General features: G+C 43.2%; 1 protein-coding gene across 1 annotated transcript in view; it reads left to right on the top strand.

Annotated features, from left to right (window-relative positions):
* The window catches only part of LOC311350242 (uncharacterized protein), a gene marked incomplete at its 3' end in the record, with an annotated part of 51,364 nt that extends 31,725 nt beyond the window's left edge, over positions 1 to 19,639 (top strand). The window contains exons 10-15 of the mRNA XM_084470239.1: positions 301 to 474; positions 872 to 1,045; positions 1,447 to 1,620; positions 1,885 to 2,058; positions 3,695 to 3,741; positions 19,086 to 19,639. Of these exons, the coding sequence (XP_084326365.1) occupies positions 301 to 474; positions 872 to 1,045; positions 1,447 to 1,620; positions 1,885 to 2,058; positions 3,695 to 3,741; positions 19,086 to 19,639 (1,297 nt within the window). The remainder of the gene's footprint in view (positions 1 to 300; positions 475 to 871; positions 1,046 to 1,446; positions 1,621 to 1,884; positions 2,059 to 3,694; positions 3,742 to 19,085) is intronic.
* Between the last annotated feature and the right edge of the window lie 422 nt (positions 19,640 to 20,061).

Raw genomic sequence — 20,061 nt, 5'->3', positions numbered from 1 at the left:
TTGTCTCAAGCCTAAATATAATGACTGTATTCATGCCACTTAACATATTTTGATCTTTAGTGATAACCAGAACATTACATATGCTATCTATCTACTAATGAGTGTAGCTACAAACTGCTTAAATTCAGAGTTATAAAAGTAGAATAGACTCTTTGGGTTTTTTGGGACACATTTTATGCAAAAATAAAATTTATCAGACACATTTCAATTTCAACGTTAGTAAAACTTACAGTTGTTTCATCATTTATGAAATATTAAAGATATTGATTTATATATCATAAGACCTTTTTCTTTTTGAAGGCTGAATGGCTGCAATCTGTCAGAGAGATGCTGTGAAGCTCTGGCCTCAGTTCTCAGCTCCAACTCCTCTAGTCTGAGAGAGCTGGACCTGAGTAACAATGATCTGCAGGATTCAGGAGTGAAGCTGCTCTCTGCTGGACTGGGGAGTCCACACTGTACACTGGAAACTCTCAGGTCAGTTTTACTTAATGTGCAAAGGTTTATTCCTTAAGGTTTACCCTCAGCAGACATTTACCGGTAGCTGATCCTTAAAAAAGGATTAGTTGTCTCAAGCCTAAATATAATGACTGTACTCATGCCACTTAACATATTTTGAACTTTAGTGATAACCAGAACATGACATATGCTATCTATCTACCAATGAGTGTAGCTACAAACTGCTTAAATTCAGAGGTATAAAAGTAGAATAACAGACTCTTTTTTAAATATTTTTTTGGGAAACATTTGATGCAAAAATAACATTTATCGGACACATTTAAATTTTGACGTTAATAAAACTTAGTTGTTTCATAATTTATAAAATACTAAAGATGTTTGATTTATATATCATAAGAGTTTTTCATTTTTGAAGGCTGAATGGCTGTAATCTGCCAGAGAGATGCTGTGAAGCTCTGGCCTCAGTTCTCAGCTCCAACTCCTCTAGTCTGAGAGAGCTGGACCTGAGTACCAATGATCTGCAGGATTCAGGAGTGAAGCTGCTCTCTGCTGGACTGGGGAGTCCACACTGTACACTGGAAACTCTCAGGTCAGTTTTACTCAATGTGCAAAGGTTTATTCCTTAAGGTTTACCCTCAGCAGACAGTAGCAGACGGTAGCTGATCCTTAAAAGGGATTAGTTGTCTCAAGCCTAAATATAATGACTGTATTAATGCCACTTAACATATTTTGATCTTTAGTGATAACCAGAACATTGCATATGCTATCTATCTACTAATGAGTGTAGTTACAAACTGCTAAAATTCAGAGTTATAAAAATAGAATAACAGACTCTTTTTAAAAGTTTTTCTTGGGACACATTTTATACAAAAATAACATTTATCAGACACATTTCAGTTTTAACGTTAGTAAAACGTACAGTTGTTTAATCATTTATAAAATATGGAAGATGTTTGATTTATATATAATAAGACTTTTTCATTTTTGAAGGCTGAATGGCTGTAATCTGCCAGAGAGATGCTGTGAAGCTCTGGCCTCAGTTCTCAGCTCCAACTCCTCTAGTGTGAGAGAGCTGGACCTGAGTAACAATGATCTGCAGGATTCAGGAGTGAAGCTGCTCTCTGCTGGACTGGGGAGTCTACACTGTACACTGGAAACTCTCAGGTTTATCACTTTTAACACATACATACAAATTAAATTCAAACATTCACATTAATTGGAATAACTAAAAAAAGTGAATCTTTGTTGACATGATAGAAAGGTACACATTTTGTTTTTCAGTGTGTTTATTATGGTATAAAGTGTATTTATTATTAAAATGTGCATTTTATAATTTATTTTTGATAATTTGTTAGGAAAAAGTGCTGACCATAGACTGTATAGCGGTTGACTCATGTCAATGCATTTCGGTTGGCTTTTTGTTTGTAGGTTGTCTGGCTGCCTGGTCACACAGGAAGGCTGTTTTTCTCTGGCCTCAGCTCTGACCTCCAAACCCTCCCACCTGAGAGAGCTGGACCTGAGCTACAATCACCCAGGAGACCTAGGATATACGCTGCTCTCTGCTGTGCTGGAGAATCCACGCTGGAGACTGGAGACTCTCAGGTATGGAGAGGACAGCTCACCACTCAGCGACAAAGTCTCCTACAAGGATTCAACCAGCTGTAACTCATGTTGTGTAGAAAGTGATGAGACAGCAGATGAGGATTCAGGCCACTGTCATAGAATTATATTTATTGATAGTTAGTGTTATATTTGGTGTATATTTGCTGTCTGGTGAATGAATGTGTTGGTATAAAACCATACTTTTAAGTGTGTTTGTTTTTTGATTGGCTGATGTCGGAGTCAGCTGAGCTTACGTTGGTTGGATTGGTTAGCGTAGAGCTGGGTGTTAGCATGGAGCCGGGCCTTAGCGTGGAGCTAGGCGTTAGCGTGAGCTAGGCGTTAGTGTGGAGCTAGGCGATAGCATGTAGTTAGGCATTAGCGTGAAGCTAGGCGTTAGCGTGGAGCTAGGCGTCGTTAGCGGTTGTGGGTTTCTTACCAAAAAGCAAACGATTGTATTGCCGCTGAGTGTGTGACCGACGCAGTCAGCTGACGAGGTTAGCTGTCTGTCAGCCATCAGCAAGTGCTGGTTGATTATGCGCTTAATCAAGAGTGAATAATAATACTCGTCATACTCGTCAATACTCGGGGAATGCCGTATACGGACGGGCGGCGGAGGGGCTGCTCCGGCGGGAGAAAGATGTTTTCAGTAGACAGCTGTCAACTCACTTCGGATAGGTGATTTATTTAAAAAGCTGGCGCAGAAGATAGAGGAAGCCGGTGTCGTGCCAATGTAGTTACCCCCTATAAGGAGTGTATCATCATCAACATGCATTCAGTACACACTACGCTTCAAATTCACCCAAGGCTGAATTAAAAGTACATGTTTTTCTAAATGTTTCTCATCAACAAGGTTGTAAAATAACTACGATCTTTATTCATTTATTGCGCAGCGGCCGAACTGACGGGGGTATTCTCTGATATTATGAATCTTACAGACTGCGTCGGGTTCTCAGACTCTCTGGTACTTCCAACAACAAGTAAAGACTCCTACTTGGTACTCTGGTACGTGGTACAACAAGTAAAGACTCCTAGTGGGGTTTATCTCGCCCATGGGGAAAAAGGAATTGGGGGAAATTAACTTTGGCTTTGACTCTCTGAAGTCCAGATTGAAACGAAAATGGAGGAGAAAGCGATGTTTCAGCAGACAGTTGTCAGTTCACTTTGGGTCCATATAATTTCTTCGACGCTCCAGTGTACCTCTCGGTCGTATGCGGACTCCTCCACCGGCAGAGCAGCAGGAGGAGTCCGCATACGGCCGAGAGGACGGAAAAATGGAGCGTCAGAGAAATAATATGTACCCGAAGTGAACTGACAGCTGTCTACTTAAAACATCTTTCTCGAATGCCGCCTGAGTTTGTTGTTGCTGGTGACGTAAAGATGTCAACCGGTGGCTACCTATTACCACTAGTTGAAATGGGTACAGCGCCACCTATCGTACCGGGGCATGACACGCTTCGGCCAATGGATCGATTTACTCACCGCCATGTATACCCGGACAATTGCAGTTGTCCAATTGCGGAGCATAGTCGAACTATGGCTTTAATCAGATTAATCTGTGCATGTAAACGTAAAGCTCAAAATGTGCATAATGTTTCCCTGTCTAAAGACAACATGCTGCTCTCTCTTGTCTCCCCAGTTCGGAGCACGGTGGAGAGTTGAGGATGAAACCAGCTCTAAAGAAGTGTAAGTGTCTGTTTAGTTTGATTCATCACAACACACACTAACTATAGAGATGGAAAGTCCATCCACACAGCAGGTGTGAGGTGACGTTGGTTCAGTCAAATCATCCTGGGAATGAAGATGATGGTGGACATCACCTTCAAACTGTTGATGTATAATAATCTATATTTCGTTCTTGTTTGATATTTGCGCCCTAGTGAAGGTAGGCTATAACAATAATGGAAACAATTACATTATCCTTTACCGTAACAACCGTAACAATTACCGTATTCACCTGAATATAAGACTATATATACTATATATAAGATGACTCCCCCTTTTCCAGACTTTTCTTTTGGAAAAAAAGCTTTTTGTGGACATAATCTTGTTTTCCCATATGAACCCCATATTTTTTTGCAGCGTGACAATTATTTGATGATTCCGCCGCGTTCACGACCGTTATTTTTAAATTGGCGTCATAACTGTTTCTAAGATGTTGGTTAACTTGACCGACTTTCGAACCACTTTGTTCGAGATGATCTCTTGACCTCTCCATCATTAACGGTGGCACTGTTGTGAGGGGCGGCGGACAGTTTATTTAATTCAAAACAATGTCACAAATTATCGTTCTGACACTTTCTACTGTTTTCCCCTGCTTTCCCTGTTTTTCCATTATTTTGTCTATATTGCGAATATAAGACGACCCCCCATTTTTCAGATGTATTTTTAGAACAAAAACCATGTCTTATATTCAGGTGAATACCATAGTTCTATGATTAATAAAATACGTTCAATAATCAATATGAGAGACATATTTGTTTGAGAATGTATCAAAGACGATGCTACAGTCCAGCTAGGGGACTTCTAGTGGGCTCCTCTAGACAAGGACGCAGGGTGGTGGTGTTGAAGCCGGGTTACGTTTTGTAGATAGTGATACCTGGCCAGTGGGGTATACTACGAAGCGCGCTGAACATACTCAGGCTTTCTTTGGAAAACCTGGATCGACAAATCCGAAACTCGCAATCAGAGTTAAATGGTACCACGAAGCTCACTTACGAGTCAATTTGTCAAGCCAGGTTTTACACTTTAGTTTCAATGCGCGTTCCCGTAAAAAGGGCGTTTATCGCCAACACAACCTTCACAATTTTAGCAACAGGCAATCAACAACATCCGGCATTGCACAACATTTTTCTTTCTCACATCAGGCAACAACAACCTGTATGGCACAACACACATTATTATTATTTTTTTAACAGTTCAGTCTCTGGAGGCTTGTGTTGCCTCTCTGACCTTCTTTGTGAAACATCAGAGTCCACAGACTGGGTAACAGACTGTGCTCCACAGGGAGGAATTGGGTCAGTAGCAGGGGCAGGTGAGGCAGTTTGCTCAGACAGTCCATCAGGGGGCAGTAACAGTCCATAAATGCACACAGGTGCAACACAGTCCATAGGGCTGCTCACACTGTCCTTGTGCGACCCCTTCTCCTCTGCATCAGTGCGAACACGCACGTGATCTTGGTGCCTGCGAACCTGCCTGCCATCCATCAAGTCAACCACAAAAGAAACTGGACCAGACTGGCGGTGAATAACTCCTGGCAGCCACGCCGAGCCACTGGCAAAGTTCTTGACATACACACAGTCCCCCTGCTGTAAAAGCCGCTCTCTTGCATGTTGGTCCCGTCTCACTTTTTGGTTCTCCTGTGATCGGGAAACTTTTGTTCCCACATCCGGGCGAAGGAGGTCCAGGTGAGATTTGGGCTTCCTTCCCAGCAACATCTCTGCTGGAGGCAAACCAGTGGTTGTGTGTGGAGTAATCCGATACTGGAATAAGAAACGAGCAAGCTTAGTCTCCAGTGTGTGTCCTGTCATTTTCCGCAGTCCATCTTTCAGTGTCTCAACAGCACGTTCTGCTAAGCCGTTGGAAGCAGGGTGGTACGGTGCAGTTCGGATATGTCGGATTCCATTTTTCTCCACAGACTCCTTGAAAACTTCACTGGTGAAGGTGGGCCCGTTGTCACTGACAACTGTATCTGGTAGCCCGTGGGTGGCAAAGATGCTTCTGAGTGTGTCAGTGGTAACTGGGGCTGTGATATTTGACATGATGTGTGCTTCCATCCACTTTGAATGAGCGTCCATCAGCACTAGGAACATGTGACCCATAAACGGACCAGCAAAATCCAGGTGGAGCCTGGACCACGGACGGGCCGGCCACTCCCATGGGTGGAGAGGCGCAGGTGCGGGCATCTTCTGGTTACTTTGACACTGTGAACATGCTTTTACCTTTTCTTCCAAAACACTGTCCATCCCAGGCCACCACACAAACGACCTGGCGAGGCTCTTCATCCTTGACACCCCGGGGTGAGCTTCATGCAGCACTTCCATTATCTGAGCCCGTCCCGCAGGTGGAATAATCACTCTGGAGCCCCAGAGGATACAGCCATCCAGCACACTTAGCTCCAGCTGACGCTTGACATATGGCTTGAGCTCCTCCTGCTCAACTGTTACTGGCCAGCCCTGAGCCAGAGCTGCCTTTTCTGCTGATGTGAGAGTGCGAGACGTGCGAGAACAACAGTTCTTTCACCTGCTGGAAAGCTGTCTCTTGAGCTTGCTGCCAATTCCAGGAACAGTCTTTGTGTAGCAGCTGATAGAGGGGGGCGAGCACAGTGGAGAGTTCAGGCAAGAACTTTCCATAATAGTTCACTAAGCCCAAGAATGACCTGAGTTCTGCCACATTCTTTGGACTAGGAGCTTCCTTAATCGCCCTCACCTTCTCTGTCATGGGGGAAAGACCCTGAGCTGAAATCCTGTGACCCAGGTAGGTGACACTTGGAGCCTGGAAAACACATTTACTGCGCTTTAAATGCAGCCCGGCCTCCTTCATTCTCTTTAGCACCTGGTCGAGGTTTTGCAGATGCTCCCCTTCTGTTTTACCTGTCACCAAAATGTCGTCTAGGTAGACAGCAACATGGGGAATGTTCTGCAGGAGGTTGTCCATGGTGCGTTGAAAAATGGCTGGGCTGGACGCGACGCCGAAAACCAGGCGGTTGTACTTGAACAGTCCCTTGTGTGTGTTGATGGTCACATATTGTCACCTCATCCAGCAGCAGCTGTTGGTATGCGTGACTCATGTCCAGTTTTGTAAACGTTTGTCCTCTTGCCAGTGTGGCGAACAAATCCTCAACTCGTGGCAGGGGATAAGTGTCAAGTTGTGAGGCTTGGTTAATTGTCATTTTGTAATCACCACATACCCGCACCTCACCATCCTCCTTCAGCACAGGTACAATCAGGGCTGCCCAGTCAGAGAACGCCACAGGTTCAATAACACCTGACCGCTGCAGCCTATCCAACTCCGCTTCCACCTTAGTCTTCATAGCGTATGGCACTGGGCGTGGTTTACAAAAACGTGGCCTTGCGTTGGGGTCCACAGTCAACTTCACTGTTGTGCCGCGGAGGGTGCCAAGGTCATCCTTAAAAACATCTGCATACTTTGATAGGATGTCTCCAACCACTCTCATGTGCATGATTTCCCCCCAATTGAGGCGGATTTTCTTTAGGAGGTCCAGTCCAATCAGACTAGGCCCCTCCCCGTCTACCACTATCAGCTTCCCATTAGCCGACTGGCCTTCATACATCACGTCTACTTCTATAGCTCCAAGTAGAGGAATGCACTCACCGGTGTATTGTCTCAGTCTGATGTCAGTCTTTCTTAAAGCAGGCGCTTTTCCAGAGCCCCACAATCTGCAGTAGGTGGTATGACTTATCACCGAAACTGAGGCACCCGTGTCCATCTCCATTGTCATCTCTTTTCCATTTATTTGCAGCGTTGCACAGATCGGGGCTGCCCGGGGTTCACTGAGGTTAAATGAACACTGCTCCTCCGGTCCTTCGCTTTGCACATGATGCATTCTCATTTGGGGTTTTGACTCTTCCCAATCCTTTTTCCATGGCCTTTTAGCGCCTCTGCACTTCTTGGCTATGTGTCCATTTTTCTGGCAGTTATGGCAAGCAGCATCTTTAAAACCACAGTCATTAGCAAGATGCGCTCCCCCACACCGGTAACACTCAACTGACTTCATCGGCTTGCCTCTCCCTTCATTAAACAGACGGTGAACGGTGCTCTGTGGCACACTGGCGTTAGCTGCTTGAATGTCTTTAGAGTTGATAGCTGCCGTTTCCATTGCATGAGCAATCTCCAGCACTTTCTTGAAAGTTAGCGTGACTTCACCGGTGCTGACTTAATCGGTGCTGAATGCTGTCATTGTTGATACCACAGACTAACCTGTCCCGTAGCATGTTGTCATGCACCGGTCCAAACTCACAATATTCCGACAGCTGTCTCAGCTCCGCCACGAACGCCGCAACTGAAACTCCCCCTTTGCGTGAATGTATGTGGAACTTGAAGCGCTGAACAATCACTGACGGCTTGGGGTTGTGATGCTCTTGCACCAACGTCACCAACTCACTGTAAACTCGCCTGGCTTCCGTGGCGTTGCTAAGTTGCGTATCAACTTGTACGTCTTGGCACCGCACACACTGAGGAGAATCGATCTTTGCCTTTCCTCCTCCTTAATGCCATTCGCCAGGAAAAAGTGCTCCAGTCTCTCGACATATTCAATCCAGTCACCATCCAGCTCAACGAATTCACTGAGCGTGCCGACCGTAGCAGTAGCCATGCTGCAAGCTTAAGTTACATGGAACTTCTTCTTCGACACTAACTACATGTGACGCAGTCATCAATGTTTTAATGTCGCCAAAAGTGTGGTAACCCGAGGGCAATAATGCACGCACACTTGTACTTCAGTTTACTGTTTTTACTGAAACCATGCTCACGGCATAACATCCTAAGTATAGGCGGGACATTCCGATACCGAGCGAACTCAAGATAATGTTCTTTAAGATAATGTTGGCTATATAGTATAAACATAACTGCTTTTTACACTTTACGTGATTCATTGATTAAAGGGGTAGTTCAGGATTTTGGACATCGGGTCTCATTTCCAAGTGAGCCAGTGTGTTATTTATCATTGGAGACCGTTTTCAACACTTTCATTCAGTCCTTCTAGTTGCAGAAATCGCTGGTGCTAGGTCGAGGGGAACTGCTAGCCTGCCAATAAAAACAGTTTTACCCACTCCAAAGTACACCCGATGCAAACCAATTATAATGCCCAACTATCGATGTAATTGTCTGTGTTGATAGAATAATGTTAGAAATAAAACTCCTTGTATCGCAATGATCACATTACATTTTGGGGGACTACTTTCTCAGCAGCGGCGGAATTTCACTTTCCTCCGGTGTAGCAACCAATTCACTACAGCAGAAGGTAAACAGAGAAGCGCACTCCAGGTAATATCAGTCCGCCACTGCCGTAGCTTGCTTCCAACTACAGGGATTATAAACTAAATGCAATGCGATGCAAGGGTACGTTTATTTCTGTCAACACAGACATATTCTGTCAACACAGACATTTACATCGATAGGCGGGCATTATAATTGGTTTGGCTTGGGAGTGGGTAAAACTGTTTTTATTGGCAGGCTAGCAGTTCCCCTCAACTTGTGCTAGCCTAGCACCAGCGATTTCTGCAACTAGAAGGACTGAATGAAAAGTGTTGAAAATGGTCTCCAATGATAAATAACACACTGGCTCACTTGGAAATGAGACCCGATGTCCAAAATCCTGAACTACCCCTTTAAATTATATTTTGTTTCCCCTAATAGTGTTGCACGGTATAAAACAGTACAATACAGTATTTTATTAGTAGCACTACTCTAACAATGAGTGTGTTAAGACGTATTCAGTGTGTGTGTGTGTGTGTGTGTGCGCTTTGTGTTGCCCCCTTGACCTAGATGTAGCTAAGAGGGTATGTTGGCACAAATCCTGTGGTCTATTGTTTGACAAACAGAGACACGAAACAAAGCTTTATATTAGTCTTGCTCGCAGGATTTATTCAATTCAATTCAAAAAACTTTATTTGTCCCCAAGGGGCAATTGAAGACAGACACGTAAAGCAGCAACATTTACACAGGACAAGCTTAGTTGCAACATACGACAAGACAAGACAATTGTGTTAGTTACTGACTGATAAAAAAACAAAGGATTTATTCTGCACCAGGACATTTATTCAAATCCTGACTTTGACTTAGATGAATGCTTATGAATGCTAACTTATAACATTGAAATGACACATGACTATGGAAGCAAATCTGTACCATAATTCAAATTAAAGTGGATTAACAGAAATGCTTTTTCATTTTCAGAATATAGCTGCATTTTTTGACACATAAATAAAATTAATAATAAATCATCCAAACTGCATTTTCATTTTCTTCTTCAATATTGCTCATTTTGTATCTTAATTCAAATTAAAAAGAAAAGGACATATAAGATTTAATTTTCAAAAGATGCCCCAGCAAATAGTTACCAAAATTAAATTTGAAATGTCAAATTTGAAAATTAAAAAGCATTAGCAGAAAGGCATTTTCATTTCAATGTCATTTCTGCATTATTTATATATAAATAAAATAAATAATAGATCATCCAAACTGCATTTTCATTTTGTTCTTCAAGACTGCTCATTTTATGACACAACTAAAAAGAAAACAAAGAGGACATTGGTTTTTCGTTTTCATGCCCGCCCCCCGCAAAAAAGAGTCCATAATTCAATTTGAATTTGCAATCCCAAGCGGCGCAGGAGTTTAGAGTTTAGAGTTTATTTATTTAGCACACAAATTTCAATGGTGCAAGGAGGGAACGAAGCCGGTTGGCTTGTACATAGGTTCCACCCCTATAACAAATTACAACAAGACAAATTTCAATGGCTAACAAATAAACATAAAAAGGAGAGTGACGTCAGTGGCCGTTCTTCTCTTTCCGGGTTGGTTGGGCTCCCCTGCACACAACATGGCGCTCCCTGACACCATCGCACAATCCTTGTTAGATTCAGGGTTGCCAACTTTGGGTCTTTGGCTGGCGTGAGACTCTGTAAATTCTTATAATGCTTACATTATAACAGGGTCCGTGGATGGAATTGTTGAGGGGGGGGAGACCCTCGTTATAGACAACGTTTTCAGCGGATCAACTGGGATGTTGATTTAACGGGAGGTTTTTTTGGGAGGGGCGTGACATTTGTTGCATGTGCGTGAGAGTAGGCAACCCTGCGACGGAGACAGACTCTGATTTTGTTGCCTTTCCAGGGCAGCTGCGGCCTCCCTCAGCAGCTCTGGCACAGATTTTGCCATGCTTGGGATTTTCCCGCTGTACCAGCGCACTCTACTTCACACTCTCCTCTTGCCCCAGCCTCAAATATGCACACCGCCCCCTAATGTATTACGTATCATGGTCACTCTGAACTGAAGAAGAAGAGAGGCCACTGACGTCACACTCCTGCGCCGCTTGGGATTGCAAATTCAAATTGAATTATGGACTCTTTTTTGCGGGCATGAAAACGAAAAAGCAATGTCCTCTTTGTTTTCTTTTTAGTTGTGTCATAAAATGAGCAGTCTTGAAGAAGAAAATGCAGTTTGGATTATCTATTATTCATTTTATTTATGAGACAAATAATGCAGCAATGACCTTGAAATGAAAATGCCTTTCTGCTAATGAATTTTAATTTTCAAATTTGACATTTCAAATTGAATTTTGGTAACTATTTGCCGGGGCATCTTTTGAAAATTAAATCTTAAATGTCCTTTTCTTTTTCATTTTAATTAAGTTACAAATAGAGAGAAAATGAAAAAAAAAAAAAAAAAAATGCAGTTTGGATGATTTATTATTAATTTTATTTATGTGTCAAAAAATGCAGCTATATTCTGAAAATGAAAAAGCATTTCTGTTAATCCACTTTAATTTGAATTATGGTACAGATTTGCTTCCATACATGACGACTGATATACTTTTGACTTCAAAGTATATATATGTATATATGTAACTCCACGGTATAACATGAAATGAAACAATCCAACAATCCATCTTTGTCTCATTTGCTATTTCCAAATATATATATAACAATCAGAAACATAAAAAATGAGTAAATGCCTATAGCTACTTAAGAGTATTTCCGCTTTATATCAAATCATATTTAAAAGGTAGGAACTTGATTTAATACAAAATAAAAACCCTTGAAATAATAAATGAACCTTTTTCATTTTTACGGATGGTTTAACATATCACAAACACGTTTTGGATAAACTAACCAGCGGCTAAACCGCGCTGAGGTGAAACTCAGGTTCACGTCATGAACCCAATGTCAGCGCAACGCCCGCACGAACCCACTAGCCCCACAACATTAGCATGTAGCTTCATGGGCACAATCACACAACATTCACCAAACAACCCTTTCTCTTCTTCTGACCGAATCTATAACATGACCCTACTAACATGGCTACTTTACAAAGTATAATGTGTTTCATTTGAGGAGTTTTAAACCCACTTATTGTTTGACAAAGAGACACGAAACAAAGTTTTAGATTAGTCTTGCTCGCAGGATTTATTCTGTGGTAATGTGTCCCTGTGGAGTTAATGATCCCCTGGGCGCCGTGCACCATCTAGTGGCTTGGTGAGTCATTCAACGCCAGTCAGTCAACGCCGACATTATACAATTTGATTATTAGATTATTATAGTCAAAAACAAAAAAATAAAGGGGTTTCTACGTTTATATATTTACTAATGCCCTAAATGTATTTATATTTTTAACTCTTTACACACAATAAGGAACTACTTTTCTAACCCATTACATTTGCATCCACTCCCTGCAGTCCTTGTGGTTATTATTTTCTCTCATATGCATGTGTGGCAGGTCACAGGCTGTTCTACAAGTAACAGGGCCCAGAACAAGCCCAAATCACTACACTCTATTCACACACGCACACAGGAGAGTGAGAGAGAAGAGGGAGCTTACCTGTGGGAGACTTGGCTCAAGCAATGAGAATCCTTGAAAAGCACCCCAATCACACATACCGAGTTCACACACACACACACACACACACACACACACACACACACACACACACACACACCCGCAAGGGGAATGACCACACTAGGTGAACTCGTAGTCACTGCACACTCAAGGGGACCCACCACCACAAGGGCACTGCTCCCACATTACAGTAACCAGGGGCCTCATGTACAAAGCTTGCTTACGCACAAAAAAGCTGCGTAAGCAACTTCTCACGCAAACGTTCGGATGTACAAAGACTGACTTGACGTGAGAAAGTGCGGTTCTCCACGCAAACTAAATGCCTGGCTTACGCACATTTCTGCTGCATTTTGTCAGTTGGCGGCACATAGAGGCAATGCAGCGCAACAACATTAGGCCTACTCGATCACGAGTCATGAAGTAATATTGCAATATGAGGCGAGTTCAAAGTGGATTTGAACGTCGGAATGCGTGATCTTAAATGCGCTTCAATCATGCGTTATTGTTGTCGAGACGCATAATGTGACACTGTTGTTAGGCTAAACTTAAACAGACCCATAAAACTAAATTGTCAATATTGGAATTAAAAGGAAGCCCCAGCAATATTATTTTCAGTGATGGCTTGATTATTAAACGTTACATATTTTCCGGACCACGCATGACATATGATCTCTCTTCACACATTTGTTGTGAAATTCTTGACTGCAATATTATTATGTGATGTTGAGTGGAATAAGCACAAGCCATTGTTACTTAAAATCAATCCATCAATGAACCAGTCTGCCAATTTCGAATTATGTACATATTATTGACACAACCTATCGTCAGCATCCAAATAAATGAGAATATAAAAGCATGCGCAAAATGTGGCAATAATCGATAGGTTGACAATGGCAGTGTTGGCCTTGTTGGAAGATGGTCGCATTCAAAATTAACGGGTGTTCCGCGACTATTATGATTTTTTTGTCAAAAAGGAGCCGATCCCGAATCACAGCTGCCACCCTTTGCTCAAATAGGGCGAGCTCCCAGACTCCGCCCCGCTGCGCTCTGACCCACGCTTCTCCGGTGGGACAACTTTCTTTTTACGTCCACCTTGATGTCCGACCACTTTTTTTTAATGCCAGCCACAGTTCGGCTTTCCGCCCCAACCTCATTGACCGACTTGGCAACGTTTTCCCACGCCAGTTTTTTGCTTTTGGTGCTGATTCCGGAGGAAAGAGAGCCAAACAAGATCTTATTTCTGGCCTCTACCTCCGAAATCAGCACCTCCACCTCGCATTCACTAAAGTTATTTTTTCTTCCTTTCTCCATGTTCTCCTTTCTCCTAACAAGCGCACTACTGCAGGCCTATTTATACGAATTAGCATATTAAATGAGGGAGGAGACTGGGTGGAGAGACGGGCTCGTGCATGTGCGCTCAATTTCACGTTAATTGGGATGTACAAAGAGAATCTGCGTGAAATCGTGCTTACGCAAGGATTGATACATCCGGATTTATTTGTGCGCAGCAGCTTTCCAGATTTTGGCGTCCGCAAAGTTTTAGTCAGAAATCCACGCAAGTCTTTGTACATGAGGCCCCAGGCGGCTAGTAGACCCAGGGCCGGTAGCTCTAAGCGAGATTGAGTCTTGCACTCCCCGTTCCCATAGCTAGTGTTCCCTGTTAATTGGTTAATTGACATTACTACACTAAACATCACTGAAGACTAGGGTTGGGTATCGTTTTAAATATTTCGATTCCGGTTCTATTTCGATTCCTGTAAACCGATGCTGGTTCCTAAACGGTTCCGAAATCGATACTTTTTCTTTTTTTTATAGAAATGCCATGCCAACACTGATTCTTTGACAATTCTTTGAAAAGGTAACTATTTGCGTTACTGTAAAAAAAATAAAAAGTTGCTATATGTCAATGAATTTGAAGTAGTGCTTATATCTCCACCTTGAAAATGCCAACTTTTCATCGGATTGCTCCGGACTCGCCGTCTCTGCTGCTTCTTCGAATCTGTTTGGTGTGTGTGTGTGGTGCGCGACTGCGTGTGGCCTGGCTTGTGGGTAAAAACCCTGGCTCTGATTGGCTACCATGAAACATGACTCTGCCTTAGCCAATCATAATCGCTTATCTCTTTGTTAAACCCGGTCTCCTCACTAGCAGTTTGTGTGTGCAGCCAGGGGTGTGTTCGGATTACAGTTTATTCAATCAACTCATAGTAACGCACCGCATTTAACTGTCAAATCAAACTGAAACGCCGTTATTTTAAACGGCGTTATTCCAAACACTAAGTGTTTCATCAAATTGGAGGTATTTCCCCCCTTACACAAAATAGTTGTATTGCACTTGCATGTGCTGCTCATTTTTTGTTTTAGTAAAGTAAAGCCATACTTTAGAGCATTTTACTTTAGACATGATGGCTGCAGCTGGGCAGCAGGAGAGGAAAGTGCTCTGCATTTTTTCCGACCACAAGAGGGAGAGAGGATTGTTGCGGCACCGAAACGAGGCACCGAAAGAAATGTAGTCATTCGGTCCGGGTAGAACCGACCATGTTGCCCCCGGTACCACTCGGTACTCGGTCCTCGGTACCCAACCCTACTGAAGACACATATTAACTGATTTACCTTTACTTTGCTTATCAGTTTTTTCACCCACTTATAGCTCTACTATACTACATTGCAATTAAACAATGTGTGATGCATGGACAACAAAGAACAGAATAGTATCAGAACATTTTCTTTTTAATTATTTTAAATAACGTATTACACACTCAAATTCTGGTTCAAAGTATGGATGAACTCCATAAAGTGTAAAGGTGCTCATGTGAGGAATCTTAAAAGCAAAGCTAAATATGGCTAAAATATGGTCTACCTCCATACATAAATTAAAGATGCTCAAGAATATTTAACATGAAATTAACTGTATTAACTGTGGAAATAAGGATACTGACAATAAGCAAAAAGGGTCACCTCTAATGAATTGTATACAAAAAAACTATGAGGGATGCTCAAGAATATTTAACAAATTATAAGAGTTTAGACCTCTTCATTTTGAGAAACAATGTACGTCGAGGTTGATCAATGCAGCAGCTGAGCACTTACGTAACGTAACGTAACGTCTTACCCCCACCCCACCCCCACACATTGGAAAATGATTTACAAAAATCATAAATTAAATGTAATAATCTGGGGTTTGTTTCCCAAAAGCATAGTTGCTAACTTCCTTAGCAACCTACCTCTTAGGGACTCAACAGTTAATAGGAAAGTGTTCCCCAAAACCATTTCACCTACATAGTAAGCTCATAGTATGGAGTAAGTTATTAAACTTGATAGAACTAGCAAGGTAAGGCTTCCTGACTGTTTCTCAACAACATAGGCTGGCTGAGTCCTTATTACAGTAAAAAGGCAAATTATTTACAATGGCTCTGGGGCTGTTGTAGGTCCATTTTATGCCACATGCTTCCTGGATATTGTAACAGTCAGGTCTATAACATGTAGACAAACAAAAGGGAGGCGCCACCTAGTGGTGCCTCCCTTTTGTTTGTTATATAAGCAATAGATCACGACAGGCTGTGGAATGTTCTCATTATACCACAGTTAAGGGGCGTTGCGCGCCGGGACGGCGACCCCCTTAACTCTGGTATAATGAGGACATTTCACTGACTGAAGTGATCTATTGCTTTTATAAAACGGTTACGTAAGTATGGCGAAATCAAAGTCATAGACACTCAATTTTGAAAAAGCGAGAAAGTCGGAAAAGCATTTTTTTTAAACTAATACAAAAAAGTAGTCCCTCCTGGCTGCCTGCAAAGTGCGCGGCGGTTGCTATGCAACACACGGTAGCATCCTTCAGAGAGAAGGCTTTAGACGGTAGCTGGTAGATTCGCCGGCAATTTAGCCTACTATCGAGCAGTTCACTCACCGTGTGCCTATTGCTTTACAACATTTTCACCCTCTCCATCAATCAACATATTTTTAGGCTTCAGTGAACTATGCTATTGCTTTTATATATAAATAAAGAACAGTTAAAGTTAGGCGCGGAGTGATACAGAACTCTGTAAACTGAATGGGCGTCATAGCTGTGTGTATACGCTCATTATACAACAGTTAGGAACCAATCAGATCGCTTGATTTAAGCCACCCGTTTTATAAGCAAGTGTTAGATTTCAGCTTATCTCTAAACTCCAGAAATCAAGGAAGCTTGACAGGTTGGATCAGAGGGTGGAATAGATTGTTTATTCCAGGATGTAATACAGCACAGGTACAGACTTAAGTGGAATAGTCTTAGTGTAGGTGGTGAGGAGCAGTTGTCGCGCAAACCTCTAACTAAGAATCCCCCAAATACCACAACAGCAGTCAATGGATCAATTATTAGAAGAAATACTTTATTAGTACAATTTCATATAAAACACAAGATGAGTATCACCTAGATGGGAGGGAGAAAGAATAGCTCTAGGCCAGGGGGTAGACTGGTACTCTGCTATTACCGTAAACCATATCATAACGAGCCAACTTCAGCACACTGCACTGCACACATTGCACACCCTGCCCTCACTGGACACACTGCAAGCCTGTAAGACACTGCACACAGCATACGCTGAACACTACACACAGTCCCCTGAACACACGTGAGGGGCACCAACCTCAAGAACACGTTAAACAGGGTTATGAGCCAACCCATACATGCAATAATCACCACCATGCCTGGTTATTAGAAAAAGGGCTCGCTGAACCAATAGGCCTGGTATCAAACAGTGCTTGCCATAGCTACTACCCCCTGTCCGATGGGGGTCACATACATGGAGGATAGACTCAAAGATAAAATATGACACTATATGAACCAAACAATAGTAAGGTATATAAAATCGTCCGTTCCAACTCGCCCCAAACTAGTCCCTCGAACGGCGAGTTGGAAAAACAAACCCAATAAACAGTGCTGTACGACGTGGTGTAGGGATCTGTCTACTCGTCCCTCGTCCGGTCACGGAGGCCTGAGCGGGCTAGAAGATTGCACCGGAAAGGAGGGTGACTTCTAGACAGAACAGACAGGCAAAACAATGCGTCATGGGGATGTGACGTTATCAGAACCAGACTCACGCACAGATTACGGCTAAGGTACGTTCCTTTCTCACGGGACTGCTAGGCGTTGTCGGGAACCGAAGACACGTCGGAGTGGTCCTTCCTGGCGTTGCGAGGTCTGGTCGCGTAGTAGTCTCTGGTGGTAGCAGGTCAGCGATGAGCATTCCATTTGTCAGCGTCCAGGGATCGGTCCTCCTGTTCTCGGGCTGAGGAGCGTGCCAAACTCAATGTTTTTGCCCCTTTTATTTCCTGGTCCCTCTTCTGTGTACAAGAGAGAACAAAACGTACACCCCAACCCACAGTAATATCGGCTCTAGCCAGAGTCTATTGTTCGGGATCTGGGGGGGGATCAACAGTCTTTGCAGTTAATGTACTGTCCTCCCCCCCCCTAGTCGCCTTCCGTGACACAGTCTCCTGACGTGCTCCTTGTGAGGAGCAGTCTCCTGACGTGCTTGTTGGGACATAACAAATGGAGGAATGTTGGAAATAACACCTGGTATCAGTAGGAAAGGCACTGGCCTGTTCATAGACTTAAGAAATGTGAAGACAGAGAGACACTAAAAAACACCAATATTCTACACAAGTTAACGTTGAACCAGAAAAAGTGTGCGTGCTCCTCCGCTCTACTACAAGTAACTTCCGTCTATCAGTGAAGTCTCCGTATATATCTTTTAGTTTGTAATGCGTTGGTGTAGGCAGGGATCTCGGAACTATGTACTTGAAAGCATGTATGCTTAAATAGAAATAGTGCTGTTGAGACCTGGCCTGATATGGTCTCAGTATATAATAAAAGTATCGTGAGGTTAATCCTACCTGTTGCCTACCTGTGACTTCATGCTAACCGGAGCTATTGCTAAACGACCATAACCTTGATCTGCACCATCCCACGTTACAATATTCATGGTCACATTCCGAGTTAGTGCAGTACCGCCTCCAAATGTTAGGGTGTGGAATATCACTGGACATTTAATGGCTGACAAATATTATAATAAATAAATACGGTGGAACGGGTAACCAAGGCCGACGTCGGGTCACTGGACTGGTAAACAAGACAAGAGTTGCGTACCGGTGACGTCACTTGTCGAACAAAACGTCCTGGTTTATAAAGGTGCTTGACCATCGCGGTTGGCTCGCAGTTAACTGCCCAGAGCCACTCGCAGCACAGCAAGTTAAATACTCACTTGGGAGGCGTGAGCCAGACAGCTTCATCCTGCTACACATGCTAGCTTTCCTTTGAGAACCGGAGGCCTTTCTGCCAGTTACTCTATGAATCGACCGCACGTCGTCTTGGTCTCTCTCGGCTTATCTCATTCACCAAACATTGAGTGGTGAATATCTATAAAAGAACGTCCATCCCTGAATGATGGTAACGTTGTCTTGTTCTCCCTCAGATGCCTGTGAACTCACACTGGATCCAAACACAGTCTGCAGACGACTCGCTCTGTCTGAGGACAATAGAAAGGTGACGAAGGTTAAAGAGCTGCAGTCGTATCCGGATCTCCCAGAGAGATTTGACCTCTGGCTCCAGGTGTTGGGAAGAGAGGTTCTGACTGGTCGCTGTTACTGGGAGGTAGAGAGGGAAAGAGGTGTTTATATAGGAGTGACATACAGAGGAATCACAAGGAAAGGAAATGGTGATGACAGCGGGCTTGGGGGGAACAACAAGTCCTGGAGTCTTTGTTGTTATGATGATGTTTACTCTGCCTGGTACAACAATATAGAAACAGACATCAGTCTCCCCCCTGCTGGCTCTAACAGAGTAGGAGTGTATCTGGACCGGCCTGCTGGCACTCTGTCCTTCTACAGAGTGTCCCTAGGTGGAGGAGGGTCCTCAGACACACTGACACACATCCACACCTTCCAGACCTCCTTCACCCAGGAGGACCTCCTTCCTGGGTTTGGGTTTTTGACTGCTGGTACCTCAGTCTCTCTGAGTCATTTGTAGTGACACACACACACACACACACACACACACACACACACACACACACACACACACACACACACACACTCTCCATATGTTCTGGGGGTTTTATGCAACAGGGAATTCATTGGGAGTCAAGCAGCGAAGCTGCGAGACAACCATTGTTATTCTACGTTTTCCTATTATTGGGAGTCAAGCAGCGAAGCTGCGAGACAACCATTGTTATTCTACGTTTTCCTATTATTATTATTATTATTATTATTATTATTTACCTGCCATTGGAGTCTATGGCAGCCCATAGAACCAAATGGTAAAAAGTTGTGAAATTTGGCACACTGATTCAGGACAGTCCCATAAGCCCTCACAGCAAATTTGAGGTTGCTAGCCCATGAGCTCTAGCGCCACCAACAGTTCAAATATTATTTTCATTCAATGGGAGTCTA

This window comes from Micromesistius poutassou (assembly GCF_964030765.1).
Source record: "Micromesistius poutassou genome assembly, chromosome: 7".
Taxonomy (NCBI): Eukaryota; Metazoa; Chordata; class Actinopteri; order Gadiformes; family Gadidae; genus Micromesistius; species Micromesistius poutassou.
This window is presented reverse-complemented; position numbering and strand designations above follow the sequence as displayed.